The 16,619-nt window shown below is 36.5% G+C and overlaps 2 protein-coding genes across 2 annotated transcripts in view; one reads left to right on the plus strand and one right to left on the minus strand.

The window, feature by feature from the left end:
* Window positions 1-7,801, plus strand: part of LOC115446059 (multidrug resistance protein homolog 49) — a 31,435-nt gene extending 23,634 nt beyond the window's left edge. Inside the window, 6 exon segments of the mRNA XM_030172611.2 lie at window positions 221-383; window positions 1,042-1,236; window positions 3,052-3,261; window positions 3,848-3,994; window positions 4,316-4,429; window positions 4,431-7,801. Coding sequence (XP_030028471.2) covers window positions 221-383; window positions 1,042-1,236; window positions 3,052-3,261; window positions 3,848-3,994; window positions 4,316-4,429; window positions 4,431-4,553 — 952 coding nt within the window. The 3' untranslated portion in view covers window positions 4,554-7,801.
* A 158-nt stretch (window positions 7,802-7,959) lies between these two features.
* On the minus strand, window positions 7,960-16,004 carry LOC115446060 (probable pyruvate dehydrogenase E1 component subunit alpha, mitochondrial). Its single transcript, XM_030172613.2, has 8 exons — window positions 15,785-16,004; window positions 15,598-15,672; window positions 13,562-13,730; window positions 12,969-13,192; window positions 12,414-12,585; window positions 11,447-11,596; window positions 9,741-9,916; window positions 7,960-9,491 (listed from the first exon to the last, which is right to left on the minus strand). Exons 1-8 carry the CDS (start codon window positions 15,836-15,838, stop codon window positions 9,312-9,314), a joined length of 1,200 nt encoding a protein of 399 aa, XP_030028473.1. The 5' UTR covers window positions 15,839-16,004; the 3' UTR covers window positions 7,960-9,311.
* Window positions 16,005-16,619: the final 615 nt, after the last annotated feature.

The raw sequence follows: 16,619 nt of genomic DNA on the forward strand, positions 1-16,619 counted from the left end.
GTGTTTATAATTAAGTAAATAAATATAGCCTACTATTGTGTCTTATCTTATCCTGTTATCCATAAAAATACGTAAGTTTGTCCATTCCAATACCACTACGGTTAAGGATTAGATTTTCACCTGCCATGGCATAGAAAAATCGACGAATGTACGAAAATGCACGGATTACCCTTCTACCTACTTCTTCTTGTTGGCTATGTGGCTATTTACTTGTGTCTAGAGTATCAGAAGCGTTGATATTCGGCGCGTGGATGATGGGTCAAGCTCTCGCGTTCGCTCCCAACTTCGGTGCGGCGGTGAGCGCGGCGGGACGAGTGATGACACTGCTGCAGAGGAAGCCGCTCGTACAGAGCACCCTCGCGCCCGCACTGCCTGAGAACTACGTGAGTATATCTGAACTACAAATCGATGGCTTCTAAGTAAACAATCATGAAAAAAATATGATTTTCACTTTTAATCGTTTCTTATCTAGTTACTGTTTACTACCAAAACCATTAAAAAAATCTTAATTAATAAGCTCATTAAAAAAATCGTTTTGAAATACATTTCAATTAACCAAAATAAGATCCATGTCATCAACCTGATTTGCGGTCTTATAACATAATCTAGGGCTTTTTTGTGGAGGCACGCAGTGAAGTACAAAAATTATGGACTTACAACTTTAGTGAATTAGCGTGCCCCCAAAAAAAAAGTGACATAATCTACTATAATAATAATATCAGCCTCATATAATAATAATATCAGCCCTGTATTATATACTGTCCTACTGTTGGCCACGGGCCTCCTCTACTATAGAGAGGGATTGTAGAGGTATAAGTTCTTTCAGTAGTAAGACAGCGTGGTAGCGAGAGTCCACCACGCTGGCCTAGTGCGGATTGGTAAACTTCACACACCCTCAAAATTCCCATAGAGAATTTCTTTGGAAGAGGCCCATGTTCAGCAGTGGGCATCCTGCGGCTGATGATGATGATGATGCTACTATCCTCAAGCCTACATGGCAGGACATACCAAAGCGTAAAACCATTAAACTATTTATTGCAGGTCGCGAACGGCAAGATCCAGTACAAGAACATACGGTTCAGATACCCGACGCGGCGCGAGGTGGAGGTGTTGTGCGGGCTGTCCTTCACGATGCCGAGCGGCAAGCGCGTGGCGCTCGTGGGCCCGAGCGGCTGCGGCAAGTCCACGCTCATACAGCTGCTGCAGCGGCTGTACGACCCTGACGAGGGGACTGTGGTAAGTGTTACAGTTGTATCTCCCAAGGCAGCTGTGGCGAAGAACTTTGATAGAATATAATTGACTAGCTTTTGCCCGCGGCTCCGCCCGCGTTATAAAGTTTTTCAGGCTAAAGTTTTCCGTTATAAAAGTAGAAGTTTCCCGGGAGCCTATGTTCTTCCCAGGGTCTCAAACTGTCTCCATACCAAATTTCATCTTAATACGTTGGGTAGTTTTTGAGTTTAACACGTTCAGACAGACAGATGCAGCGGGGGACTTTTTTTATAATATATTTTTTAGAACTTTTTAAGAGGAACAATCCCGTCATACATCATTGTTGCATAACTTTAACCGTTTACGCAGCGCAGGCAACGGAAGCTCTCAAAAGTAATAATTTTCCGTTTTTGCAACATGTTTCATTACTGCTTCGCTCCTATTGGTCGTAGCGTGATGATATATAGCCTATAGCACTCCAGGAACAAAGGGCTATCCAACACAAAAAGATTTTTTCAGTTCAAACCGGTAGTTCCTGAGATTAGCCATTACTGTTCCGCTCCTATTGGTCATAGCGTGATGATATATGACTTTGAGCACTCCACAAACAAAGGACTATTCAACACAAAAAGAATTTTTCAGTTCGAATTGGTAGTTCCTGAGATTAACCATTACTGCTCCGCTCCTATTGAATATAGCGTGATGATATATAGCTTATAGCACTCCACGAACAAAGGGCTATCCAACGCAAAAAGAATTTTTCAGTTTGGACCGGTATTTCCTGAGATGAGCCATTACTGCTCCGCTCCTATTGGGTATAGCGTGATGATATATAGCCTATAGCACTCCACGAACAAAGGGCTATCCAACGCAAAAAGAATTATTCAGTTTGGACCGGTAGTTCCTGAGATTAGCCATTACTGCTCCGCTCCTATTAGGTATAGCGTGATGATATATAGCCTATAGCACTCCACGAACAAAGAGCTATCCAATGCAAAAAGAATTTTTAAGTTTGGACCGGTATTTCCTGAGATGAGCCATTACTGCTCCGCTCCTATTGGGTATAGCGTGATGATATATAGCCTATAGCACTCCACGAACAAAGGGCTATCCAACGCAAAAATAATTTTTCGATTTGGACCGGTAGTTCCTGAGATTAGCGCGTTCAAACAAACAAACAAACAAACAAACAAACTCTTCAGCTTTATATAATAGTATAGATTATAATCAGTGCGCTAATACTAGTTATGAGACTTAAAGCCTAATTTATAAGGAAGATGAATACAGAATGATGCTACTACAGTTTTTCGGTTGTTAGGCAACCCTAAAGAAAACAAAGAAAGATATCCAGAATTAAATGTCTAGAATTATGGACTCCCCAGAAGAATATAAGTAACATATTTATACTTAGATGAGCTCTTAGATCAACTCGTAAAGCAACTGAATAATTGTTCCTTACAATAACAAAACACACTTCAAACATATTCGCATATAATAATAATATCAGCCCTCTATTATACCTATATACTGTCCTATTGCTGGACACGAGTCTCCTCTACTACTGATAGAGATTATAGATGTATAATCCCTCGGATTGGTAGACTTCAGACACCCTTAAAATTCCTATAGAGAATTTCTCAAATATGCAGGATTCCTCACGATGTTTTCCTTCATCGTTAAAGCAAGCGATAATTCATAAAGAGTACCCCCATTATTTTTGGGAAAAATCAGGGGTGTGTGCCCTTAAGATTTGAACCCGCGGACACTCGTCTCGGCAGTCCGTTCCACACCCAACTAGGGTATCGCCGCCGAATTCTCATATTAACCAGTGATATTTCCCAGTACCTAGACGACCACTGCATCTCCAGTGACATGCGACTGACCACACTGCGTCGGAACCTCGGCATCGTGTCACAGGAGCCGGTGCTGTTCGACCGCACCATCGCGGAGAACATCGCGTACGGAGACAACACGCGCATCGTGCCCATTGAAGAGATCGTCAACGCGGCGAAGGAGGCTAATGTCCACTCGTTTATTGCTGCTTTGCCTGATGTAAGCCTTTTTAACTACAATATAAGGCTCCCCTTATTCCTTCTACGGGGGCATATCCGCCTTTTTGCAATTACGGGCATTCTAATCGAAGAACAACTTTGATACTCAAGCCTAAAGCCTATAGCCAAGAGTAAAAAAAAATACCTAGTTACCTATTCGTCTATCAAGGCTGCCTTTTGATAAAAACGCCTGTAATTGCAAAAAGACGGATTTACCGCCAAGGCGAAATAGGCTCCCTGGCTATACTTAATAATTAGCATTTCATCGGTGGGACTTTACATGGAAACAACGTCCCATTATTTATGTGCTTTTCAAGGATAAAAAGTACTATGTCCATCTAGGACTTGTCTGTCTGTAAAATTTCAATCAATTCCGTCCAGCGGTGCATACGCAATTGGCGACCAAAATTACTTACCATTTTAGATATTTACCTAATGATTGAACTGGAAACAGTTCATATGAAACATTAAGTTTCCTTTTATTAGTTGAGTACTGAATGGAGACGTGCAGAATATCAGAGATAATTTTTCTACATTGGTGTATTTACTTTCCACTAATATATTTGATTGTTAACCCTATTTCCCAGGGCTATGAGACGCGTATAGGTCTCCGCGCGTCGCAACTGTCCGGCGGTCAGAAGCAGAGGATTGCGATAGCCCGAGCTCTCGTGAGGAACCCTCGAGTCCTGTTGCTGGATGAGGCGACATCAGCCCTCGACACTCACAGCGAAAAGGTAGAACCGAATTTAAAGTTCTTAATTTTATTTTTAAAGAATGTACTTACCCTAACAAATTTTACATAGAATGTTTGTTCTACATTTATGACAACATGGAAGAAAAAATTGTCACGACCAAAAACTTAAATCTTCAAAAACAAAGACATTCCTTCAAAAAAGGATTCCTTCCTGCCCATTTTACAATTGATTAATAAATACCAAAATCTTATTCACTCTTCGCACTTTACTTGGCGTAGCCATAATTCCATCCATCACACTTACCAGCTAAAAACTCAAAAACTCCCATTACCTATTAACTAAATGTAAATATTCCTAAAGGTGGTACAAGAAGCCCTCGACAAAGCTAGCGAGGGTCGAACATGCCTGATCATCGCACACCGTCTCGCCACTATCCAGAACGCGGACATCATCTGCGTGATCGACAAGGAGACTTGTGGCTGAGGCAGGCACGCACAAGGAGCTGATAGCTCTAAAGGGCATCTACGCCAAGTTATACGAACTACAATGCGGATTCGTGGAAGAGAGTGAAGAAAACCTGCAGAATGTTGCGGCTTAGTTGCAATTCATGTATTTTTATTTTTTTATAATTTGTCTAAAATGTGAACAAACATTTAACTAAATATGTTATAAGCAGCTTCAGTATTACATCAATGACAGCTATCATTCTGTAATATGTCTCGAATTTTAGATATATCATAAAAAAAATAACACACAAGTCAGATTACATTTTAGACAACTTGTTTAAATATAAATATAGTAAGAAGAGTCAAACGGAATTTAGATTGACAATACGCATTTACATATTCGTATTGCCCGTCGGCGATATTTGCGTACCTTGTGACGTCACGCGAAGGTTTTTATGGCGTAAGTTATTTTATAATTAAATCAATACATTTATCATAATATTCAATACCGCACCACGCCCACTCAGTTTCAGACGGATTGTCGCCTTTCAACGAAAGTATAGGCTTGGGAAGCCTGATCTACTCTCCAAAATGTAACGGGAATTAGTAAATTTTATTTATTGTTTACTTGAATTAGGTTTTCTGTACGACGTGTACCACCACATCAAACAGGCCCACATACTGAAGAATTTTATTATACCGCAACTTTACCTACCTTTATTACAAAAGTGAATTGTCAACATGAGCGGCAGGCAAGGACAATCAGCTTATATCTAAGACCCTCAGATATTACCGACGGGTTAGTAATGTCATCAATTTATAAACGTTAATATATTTATAGGCAAATGCTCTCTATCAAAGAATGTGAATATCTAGTTTTCTAAACTTACAAGATATCGCTTAGTAGACGTTTTTTTACCCAACAATTGCTTTTATCGGATTCTATAAATAATAATATTCTTAGGATACATCTTCATTTGTAAGTTTTACTTGCTTAAGTTACTTACGTAAGTTGTAAATAAGCTGTGTATCGCGAAAAATAAGTAACTCTGTGTGCTAGTATAACCAGCTTACGCAATAATTCACATACGTAAATTGTTCGTAAGTAACTTACGCTAGTAAAACTTACAAATTTAATGCCCGTTAAAATTTCACAATTTCGTGGTAAAATTAGATATATTTTAAATCCCGGCCCTTTACAATATAATGCCCTTAGTAAAATACGTCCAACACCTTCCGACATTCTTCCCCCTTTCCAAACATTCCCCCTAAAAAGACATTAGATAACCTTGAGATAGTAAATAGGTGATAAACACCCTAGATTTAAATATTCTACCGATTATTACCTACCATGATTTTGTGTTGTATTATGTATTTTTTAAATCCTTCCCTACACTGCAAATCCAAATACTTAATGAACACTAAAATATATAATGGAATTAACGTAAAACTATTCAAAATGAATAATTTTGGGATATTAATATAACTTGTGACGTCAGGAACATGATCAAACAATAGTTATTACTGCTATGTGCCGAGAATTGTCTTCAATTGCATTGATTGTACTTCCAATATAGGTTTATTAATGAACAGGACCGTAGCCAGATTTCGTGTAGGACACATTTGAATAAATTATTATTTATCTAATTAGTAATTAAATAAGTAGGTACCTTATATATTATGAAGGACAGATGTATTATACGACTAAATTTGTTGAATTATACTCGTATTGTGTTATAACTATGCACTGAGCAAAAAAGTTTTTATTTCTTTGAAACATAATATGCTGCTTTGAGATTAGTAAATGTGATATAAATGTCATTCTATGGAGTATAATATAGGTACAAGATGTCGTTATTTTAATACCTATTTTTGTGTTTCATATTCTCCTATTTTACCCACAGTGTTAGTTAATCTGGGAGGTCCCTACATCGCTTTTCTTGGCTCCGGCCCTGTTCACAAAGTAGAATCAATTAATTCCTAGTTTGATAACGTTATGTACTTGTGTACATTTGCCTTGGATGCGCATTGATGTGCCTTCATGATGTCTTCTTATCGCTGTAGAATTTACCAAAGATGTATTATGAATAATTATATATATTTTTTTATTTATTGTCCCTCGGGTCATATATAATGTCTACTGCTTGAATAATTATGGGTACAAAAGACTCGCTTATAATGCTAACGCTGTATGAAACTGTATAAAATGGGGCTATCTTACAGTTTTGTTTTGATCTTAGCCAAGATATTTATGCGTACTTATTGGTCAATACGTCATTTTTATGTAAAAAAACTTTTTTTTTTGTTTGTTTCTCATTTGACTTGGCTATGGACCGATTTAAATAATCGATTCCAATTTTAAACTTTGATCGGATCTCGAAATTTAACCAATCAAAATAAGTTATTTGTATGTCAAGAAAGCTTCACTCTGATTGGTCAATTTTCACGATCGGTCTGGCAAGCGATTGGGATCGTGGATAGAAATCGGCGGTTGTTCATATAATACACCTACATAGTACATGGCGGTCTTACTTTTAAAGTAACGGTTAACTATGCTTCCGTATTGCGGTATTTAACGTAGCATTTTAGTAGGCTTTAACGAAGATATAAGGCAGCGTTCAAGTACACAGTATATTAGCTTCGACAATGTTATATTAGATGTCAATAATCTATTATTTTTGAATGTCTTAGCAGCAGGGTTTCTCAAAGTGGGGTACGCAAGCCCCTAGGAGTGTACCATTGGACGATAGGAGGTTTGTTACAAGATATATGTAAAGGTGGCTTGATGACTGGCAAACACGTGCGGGACCCATGGGCGCGACTATTTATTTCATAGTAGAAGGGGGGGGGGGGGGGGTGATCAGTTTAAGGGGTTAGCTGTCATTTCAAAAATTTACCAGGGGTTCGTGAAGCCAAAAGTTTGAGACACCCTGTCATATAGTATATCAGATAATGTTATTAACATGACCGACGTTATCGGTCCGACAAATCGGGTTCTATAAAAGACGTACGACCAACAAGGCGTGTAAGGAAGTGCCATCGACTATTTCGAACTGAAATTACAGTACTCGGCAGTAAATATCATACGTAGGGCTATAAAAAAATCAATAATCGGGTTTAGAAAAAAAAGCTCTCATTTACTTAGCAACTGTTTATTACTAACATGTCTACTTTTTCTATACCTCGATGTGTACAATTTGCTGCCGAGTACTATTACCCGTTTGTAACAGTTTGGTGTACTTGAATGCTTCCTATTGGTATATTGTGCTCAATGACATTAGTTTGTGATAATAAAAACGATATTTTTGTACTATAAATATCATGTCATGTTTTTCTAATTAAATATTTGTAAATGTATTAAGTGTCGAAATAAATTATGAGCATTATGTGTTTATTTATTAAACCTTGTCCTTTAATTAAATCTCCTTTAATAATATATTTCAATGAAATATAACAAATATTCAAATAATGTGCACACATCATAAAACGATACGATCGAACGACACGATACGTAACGATTTATCGTATCTCATACATCAACAAAAACAACCTGACATATTCCATAATTTTTAATTGTATTCAATTAAAAAAATAAATAAAATATAACCAAAATAGTGGATTACCTCGTTGGCAGTTAACATTACTTAATCTACAAATTGAACTAAGAAAATATATATAAATATCAACAATCACAAAACGGTGAATCGGAAACATGATATTTGTACCAATAATACATGCCCAAATTTACATAACAAAATGGCCGACGAAAAAAAAAATACGGTCACGTGATACCTTAACAAGACAGTAATACAAGTTTGTGCAGAAATCGCAAATAAATAACGTTTCGGATCTACATTCGATGCTTATATACATCACGCAATTATCCAAGCGGTATGCAGAGGCGCAACCAGAACACCCACTTTTCGCCAAGTGTGTTCCGTCCTATGATGCGAGCCTATCGCCATATGGGGCACAATCGATGCTTATTATTTAGAAAAAAATATCGTTTGACGAAAAGCGGCAGATCTCGATCGAGATATCTTTGTGTCTATCACTTCACGTTTAATGAGTTTTTTTATACTTCCACGGGAAAGTGACCCCACCTGATGATAAGTAGAGTGCGATTCAATAAAATATCGATTGACGAGAGATGATTACCCCTCGACAGTTGACACAATTATGCCGGCCTGTTGGAACCCGTTGATTTGACGAGTGCGTATCATAATTCTCAGTAATTATACTGGTTTAACGGATTGCACTATAATATTCTATAGCTTAATAGCTCGAGAGAAAATAGTTCATTTGAGACACATTACTATAAAAATATTATTTATGTCACATTGGACAGTAGCAAAGTCCGAATGTGCAGATATATTACTCTAAAACAGCCACTAATCGAATTTGAAGTCTGTATGTAAGATGTAACCAAGAGCCACGGAAACAATAACGACCTATAATGCATTAGATTTTAAATGACCCTTATTCCAAGGGCAATAAGGTTCATATTTGCAAAATTTGTAAAGTCGATTTTATTTAACGTAGGCCATTCTTGTGCGTAAGGCTGTTGATTTTAACCTTGAATAAATAATTTGAAGGCGGTAATGATAAGCTATCTAATTTAATTCTGTGCAAACAATTACTATTTGTGTTCAGTGAGCCAAGAAAGGCCTAAGATTTTTTGATACCGCTGACAATATTAATACCAAAGCTACTATCTCAGATGTTAGGGTTGTCACACATCTGACCATGCCAAAAAATTAGGAACTGAAACAACAATAAATTTCAATAAATTAATATGTTTTAAAAATATTTTATTATTGCCCATTTTCGTTTCGACGTGACAACCCTACGCGCAGTATACACAACGAGCAAGTACAACCAATCGTACTTATTACGCCAGCTTCATCAATCTAATTGCGCGGCATAACGTTAACGTGTTCTAGAGGGGCGTTGGGGTGAATGCCCCGGATGTAAGGCTCCAAGTTGTTGTAGTAGATGTCTCCGGAGAGCTCCTCGATGCCCACTTCCGGTTCCGATTTGGACTGCTTCGTTGCCTCGTCAACCTCCTTCCTTACTTTCGCGTCGATTTCCTGATAAAAAAGAAATTCTTTAAGCAACCTTGTGTCATAGGAATGTATGAAAACAGAAACCAAAAAGTTTATATTAGAGACGGTAAAGTAGAAGAGAGAGAAAGAGAGAAGTGGAAAGAGAAAGAAAATTGCGAGAGAGAGAAAGAGAGAAGTGGAGAGGAAAAGAGAGAGAGAAAAATCCAGAGGGAGTGGAGGCAAATCAAAACACAGGTATAATGACGGTGATGACAGCACTAGACCCATTGTTACCTTGAGTTGATCCGGCGTGACGAGCTCGTTGCTGATGATCTTCTCCTTGAAGGAGGTGATGGGGTCGCGGGTCTGGCGCACCTCCTGCACCTCGTCGCGCGTGCGGTACGACGTGCCGGGGTCCGACATGGAGTGCCCGGAGTAACGGTAGGTTTCCATCTCCATCACCAACGGACCTGCAATAGAAAATTTGTTTATAAACATCCAAAATTTATATAGACATCTATGCCTATGTCTATAGACATTTATCTTGAGCAGAATTTTATATGGACTGCTTGGGTGCCGTAGTTGTATTACGGTAGGAATTCAGTACTGAGGGCTCAAACGTGATTCCGGGTCGAGCAAAGTTATAGAATTTTTCTATTTAGTATTAGCCCTGAGTCTGGAATTTGTGTCCGATATGGCGTTAGGCTCGCGACCTATCACATCATGGGATGGAATGCACACGGCGAAAAATGGGTGCACTAGTGGTGTTTCACCATACCCATTTGGCATCTGTCTTTGGGCATCACTAAAGTATTTTTTTTTATTGTACTTCTTAGTATCTCATAGTAATACCGAAAAAAGATTTGTTTAACTACAATAAAAAAAAATAGCCTTGAATATAATCATTTGAATTATTTCATCGCTTCACGTGTTTATCACTTATCAAATGTAGAGACAACAGAAGAAAGTCTATAAATAAACAAAACCTAAACCTTATCATTTTTGATAGAGCAGTATAAATATAATGCTAATACTAGCGTAGAATAGGGGACCGGCCTATGTTTGATTTTGTACATTATTCTATACGTAATGATTAATAATACGAAAAAGAAGCACTCCTGCGAAAACTGCATAAAAATTGGTTAAAGAATAATCGAGTCATTCATATTTAAAATATTGTAATGTGCAAAAGTGGGCGCGATGTGGGGATATCGCTTCACATCTTTCTTTCGCACGCGTCGTAATTCCCGATGACGTCACATGTGGGTATTTCGTCTCTTTTCTGTTTCTTGTTAATTACCCCTTCTACCGAAATTCAAAGACTTATAACATGTTGATTTTTTACCGGATTTTAATAATTCCTTTTGTGTTATAATTTATATCATGTAAATATTTGATAATAGTAAAGAACAAATATGAGTCCGGTACCCTATTTGACTACTAGTATTGAATAAGGCATTTTTATATGGGGCCCATGATTTATCTACTTAGAACAGGTACTAAAAACTTTGTACTTATTCCTTTTTCTCTTTTCCGAGGTAGACAGATGTATAACATCCTCATTTAGATGTTAGGTTCCATGGGGTCGAGCCTGATGTCATTTACCGGGACAATGCCATACTCTAGGCAAAATATCAGAATATGTCCCATATTGAGCCATAATTTTGCCTGACCCAGGGACTGAACCCGATACCTTAGGAAACTTGTTTCATGTACCCAATACAACACCACTGAGACAGTCCAAGAATTTAAAACACAATCATCACAAATGAAATCGAACAGTAATACCGTACTATGTTTTGACTGGTGTGAAGTTAGTCACAACACCCGCTCTTTGTATCTGTTGTTACCGCTAAAACTCAATAACAATGGCTGTACTGTCACTCGTGACAAACTTCAAACCGGTCGTGAATGAGCGACGGCACTAAGTAAGCCAAGAATGCCATATATGCCTTCATTACTAATACATGTGAACAAGAAAAATTATACTCATTTCTAACCTTTCCCGCTGGTGCAGTACTCGATGGCGTATCTGGTGGCCTCCCTGCTGGCGAGCACGTCCATGCCGTCGACCCAGATGCCGGGCACGTAGTCCCCGCGCGAGTAGTAGTCGGTGCTGGCAGACGACCTGTCCACCGACGTACCCATACCTGGTAGCAAACGGAAGATGAATGTAGTTTGATGTTATTTTAGTTACCTATAGCAGGGGTGGCCAACCGGTCGATCGCGATCGACTGGGCGATCGCGACAACAAATCCAGTCGATCGTGGCAAGGCAAAAATATAAATACGTAGAAGAGACCGCGCAATATACCTAATCACTAACTGCTCCACGCATCGTCTTGTATCATTTTTTAATCAAAATAATAATAAATTGTGTCCTGAACTATGTTGTTTCATTTAAGATTTCAAGATGTATGTAGCTTGGTAGATCGCACAGAGTATCATCAGTGAAAAGTAGATCTTGGGTCTTACCAAGTTGGCCACCCCTGACCTATAGTATTAGAGTTGGGTATACTGCCGTGCTAAGCTCAAGAGCGGTACCTCAAAAAAAAAAATCTTGTTTTTTATGGCGTCCGGTAGCTTAAAGAAATGCCTATCCAATAAACTTAATAACAGTATCTTGTTTAGTACTTATTAAACAAACCTTAAAAGAGTTTTCTCTATCTCAGTTTTACTTAAACTATAAAACTATATAAACATTTACAAAACTTCGATTATCTTGAAATAAGGTAACCCAGACATACCGCTTTTGCGCTTAGCACGGCAGTACAGTCCACATCAAAAACTATGACAAGGTTTCTGATAAGCAGGCAAGTGTTTCTCATTCTTTTATGCAGTGATGACTCTAGTTTTATATTTATATCGCCATGGGGAGTTTTTGCCTCTCGGGGAGCACCACAAGCATGATTAATAAAGTATTTTGAAAAAACCAAAAACTTTACTGTGGCATCTGAACTTTACTGACCATATCCGTTGTTCTCACAGACGAACACGCAGGGCAGGTCCCAGAGCTTGGCCATGTTGTACGCCTCGAACAGCTGGCCCTGGTTGGCTGCTCCGTCTCCGTACAGGGTGAAGGTAACTCCACCGTCGCCGCGGTACTTGTGGGCGAACGCCACGCCTGCACCCAGCGGTGCCTACACATACACCCTCATTAAGAGATCATATCAATATCTAGGGAGTGACTGCAGAAATAGACTAAAGTTGAATTGTGAAACTCATGTAATATTTTCTTATTTTCATATTTGTATGAAATTTGTGCTATTTTATACATAAAATAAATCAATTGATCATTGAATGATAACGCTCTTGTTATTTCTTATTGTAGCTGGGGTACCAAATAGTGAACAATTATTTATAAAATATTTTTTTTTATTTAAGTATTTTAGATTTGATACTTTAAAAAATTACATTAAGAATAAACCCTAGAATTTTATTGTAAGTTTACGATTTTTTATGTAAACAAAATCATGATATATTTCTATTTCAATTCATTAGGTACCTAACCCTACAACCTCACCTGAGCTCCAACAATCCCGTTGCCTCCATAAAAGTTCTTCCCGTAGAGATGCATGGAGCCACCCTTCCCTCGCGAGCAGCCGGTGCGGCGGCCCGTCAGCTCGGACAACACGCCTAACACGCTGACGCCCATCAGGTGTGTCCAGCCGTGACACCGGTATGCGGTGATCACGCTGTCCACGTCACGCATCGCCGCACGCATGCCGACGGCTACCGCTTCTTGGCCTGATTGTGGACATTGATATTTGGTTGGCTTTATATGGGAAACAGGGTTATGGTTTTAACTTTACGGATATCATTTGTTTTGTGCCCTGTTTAATCGAAAATTGATAGTTTGGCAAAATTTAAAATACTTTTTAAAGATATATTATATGACATAATATATCTTTACAATAGAATATAATTTTGCATAAAATAAGATTCACCCTTAAACATTGAATTTAACTAATGACTAAGCATTGTGATGGTCCAAGTTAAAGATTGCAGTACACAACTTTACAATTTAATATTCTAAATAATATTGCTATAATTTTTATCATGTTTAGGCACGGCAATGCGAGTAACAAGCTCATTTCAACAAACAACCTTACTCACCTGAATACAAGTGACAGAATCCTCTGATGATCTTTTCCTTGTAAAGATTTCCCGAAGCAGTTTCAATTCGTCGCAATACCGCCAAGTGTTCGTACAATTTGAGCGCATCTTCAGACGTAAGGGTTGTCGATAGTGCAGGGCCCTTGTCCAACTTGTGGAGTTTGTAAGGCTAAAGCAATTAAATTGTAGACATTATTGAAGAAATTTGTTTTCCTGGACCAATGGGAACTTTACTAGGTTTTCCTCATATTTCCTTTTCATTCATTTCAGAATGGAAATTAAGTACATAAGTTGTTTAAAGATTAATTTTAAAAAACAATAATTGTGATTGCTCACAGGTAGCTCTGGACCCATTCTTATGAATAAATAAACATTTTTAATGAAGCAAACAAATGTCCAAAACAAGTGTGTAATCAACCAAAGGACAGACACGTTCTATTGAATAAATTTGAAAATCATCTTGAGGCAAAGAGACAGTCCAAATTGTTCATTGGGCAACAATATTATGAAGGTGTTAATTTTTTTTACAGAGAGTGTACAGTGCGAAACCATGAGACAAAAAATCTTGAGCCAAACAGACAATCCTAATTGTTCACTATGTTATATTATTACAGAGGATTTTAAAGATTTTTGAGCTTATGTACAGAGTAACAGTGTGAGACAAGTTATTGCAGGTTTCAATTTAGACTGTTTTGATGAGGGTGTTTTCCAACCATTTTGTTTTGACTAATAGAGGAAATAAATAATTGATTACATAGAAGCTAAGAACATTATGATTTTAAATACAATCTGTATTAACTATGAGACTGACATAGTAGAAAGTGACTCAGTCTATTAAATAAATAAAAAAAAAACAAGAAAAATATTATGTAATTTAAAAAATCAAGTCCTGTCAAATTTAATTTAATGTCATGTAAAATTTTACTTAAACTGTGTAACCTTTTCAAAATCATTAAAGAGAAGCTATTTCTACTATGTTCATGAACATTCAATGAGAATAATTATGGGTGCGAACCCAGTTATTATTTATTATCAACTAACCTACATTATTACATAGATATTTCTACACTTTGTATTAATGTACAGTCAGCCCCAAAAGTGGCAAAACAAATTCATAATCTCAAATTGCTTTTAACTATTCATGCCCATATCAAAAATCTTTTTTCTTCACTAAAATAAACTTCAAAGAGTTCACTTAATTAAGATGAATAAAAAGGGATATTTTGAACAGAGTTTTGGCTAGAATTGTTTTCAATTTGTTCTGGCACTTTTGCGGCTGATTGTACTAATGAAAACCACTTCTCACTGTAATGACCAAAAGCACTATTGAAGTAACATTGAGTATACTCTACACATTATCAATAAGAATTTGCAAAACATCAATATAATTATGAAAATATATAAATAATATACACTATGTTGTTTTCAATAAATACTTCCTTATTCAGATAGTTTACACATAACATTACTGTTAATTTAATAGATTGTTGATAATTAAACACAACAATATAAAGAACATAGGAATAAAAATATTTAAAAAAATATTAATCAATATTGTTATGTAGAACTTATTAAATGTTTCTTCTTGGGTAATAGAAAAATCATGTAAAAGGTGGGTAAAAAAATTACTTCATTAAAAAAATAATTACTGCCAACCTAAATAATATGTGTGAAATTTTAAAATTGATTATAATTATTTATTGATGATAAAATATTAAATACAAAAGGGTTTCTTCAATTAGTATATATTGGGGGAAAATATATTCTATTTATAAAGCTAAACTAAAAACATACTTATATAGCCTGTTTATTAAAATAATTCTTCCATTTATCAGGTTGATGGAATATCAGGTTCTTTCACCATAACATTGACACTTGACAGCAAAACACAAGTAGACTTGACATCTGAAGGTTAGGTTACATAATTAACTACTTTCATACGAAACAATACATGAACTTTAATATAAACTTTAACCAGCACTTACAGGACACACTGTTATAAAACTCAAATTGAGAAAATATGTATTTTTCCTTACCTTAATTTCAAATTTAGCTTCACTTTTAGTACTGTATTTCGAACTTGTTGTCGCCGAAACTGGAGGCACCGCTTTCTACAACGATATTATCACATTAAAGCTTTTATAATTTTCAAAAATAACAATTAAATTGTTTGAAATATTAATTGAAATTAAACTTAAAAAATAAATACGTGGTCGAACCAACCGTGATAGTATTTGCAGCCAAAAGCTTTGCAGTGGAAGGAATGATTTTACTCATTATGGCAATTATTTCTTCGACGATGCCCAGATTTATTCAGTGATCCTGAAGAAGGATCACTATGTACTGATTTTACTGCAAGAAAAACTCGAAAAATAATTATTGCGGATCTTCCGATCCTAGGTCAAAAATGACATTTGTGACATTGAATAACGAGGCAGGTTAAAATTCACTTTTTTATTGCCGTGGCTATTCGTAAATTGTGACATTTTTGTAAATATATTTTTAGCACAAAAAATTATCATTAAATTTATTAAATCAAGATAGTATTTATGTATTTCATAAAAAGATTTTACTATTAATATAATTGCCCATTTTTTACTATTATAATGCATAGAGTACACAGTCCCCGAAAATTTCTACTTCTATTTATCAAATATTACTAACAATAATAATTTAACCGAATAAATTACAATCCCTTTCGCCAAGTATGTCTATGCACTGACTTCTGACTTAATCAATTTGAGGGTTGATTACATGAAATTCAAAAAATTCTCGAAACCTGAGCGCTGAAGACATGCTAAACATTAGAATCTTCTAGCAAAACAAAAACAATATTATATAATTCTTAATATTTTACTTAGGATCGCTTTACAGTGCAAATCTTAATAACTTGGATATAGCGAAAATGGATTCATTAGCTTTGTTCTGGTTGGTCCATTTTCGCGATCGATCGAAAAAAGCAATTAGACTTCAGTGAAAACAGCAGTATAGGTAAATTGTTATGGTAATTATCGACGAGTGTGTACATAACCAATATGAATAGTTGGTAGTTTACGAG

The sequence above is a fragment of the Manduca sexta genome, chromosome 7 (genome assembly GCF_014839805.1).
Source record: "Manduca sexta isolate Smith_Timp_Sample1 chromosome 7, JHU_Msex_v1.0, whole genome shotgun sequence".
Classification (NCBI taxonomy): domain Eukaryota; kingdom Metazoa; phylum Arthropoda; class Insecta; order Lepidoptera; family Sphingidae; genus Manduca; species Manduca sexta.

Excerpts from the sequence above, each read along its gene's own strand:
- LOC115446060 (XM_030172613.2), bottom strand. The coding sequence starts at position 15,838 with ATGAGTAAAATCATTCCTTCCACTGCAAAGCTTTTGGCTGCAAATACT. Across the intron at positions 15,673-15,784 it reads TGGCTGCAAATACTATCACG|AAAGCGGTGCCTCCAGTTTC; the intron begins GTTGGTTCGACC and ends ATATCGTTGTAG. Across the intron at positions 13,193-13,561 it reads ATTCTGTCACTTGTATTCAG|GCCAAGAAGCGGTAGCCGTC; the intron begins GTGAGTAAGGTT and ends GTCCACAATCAG.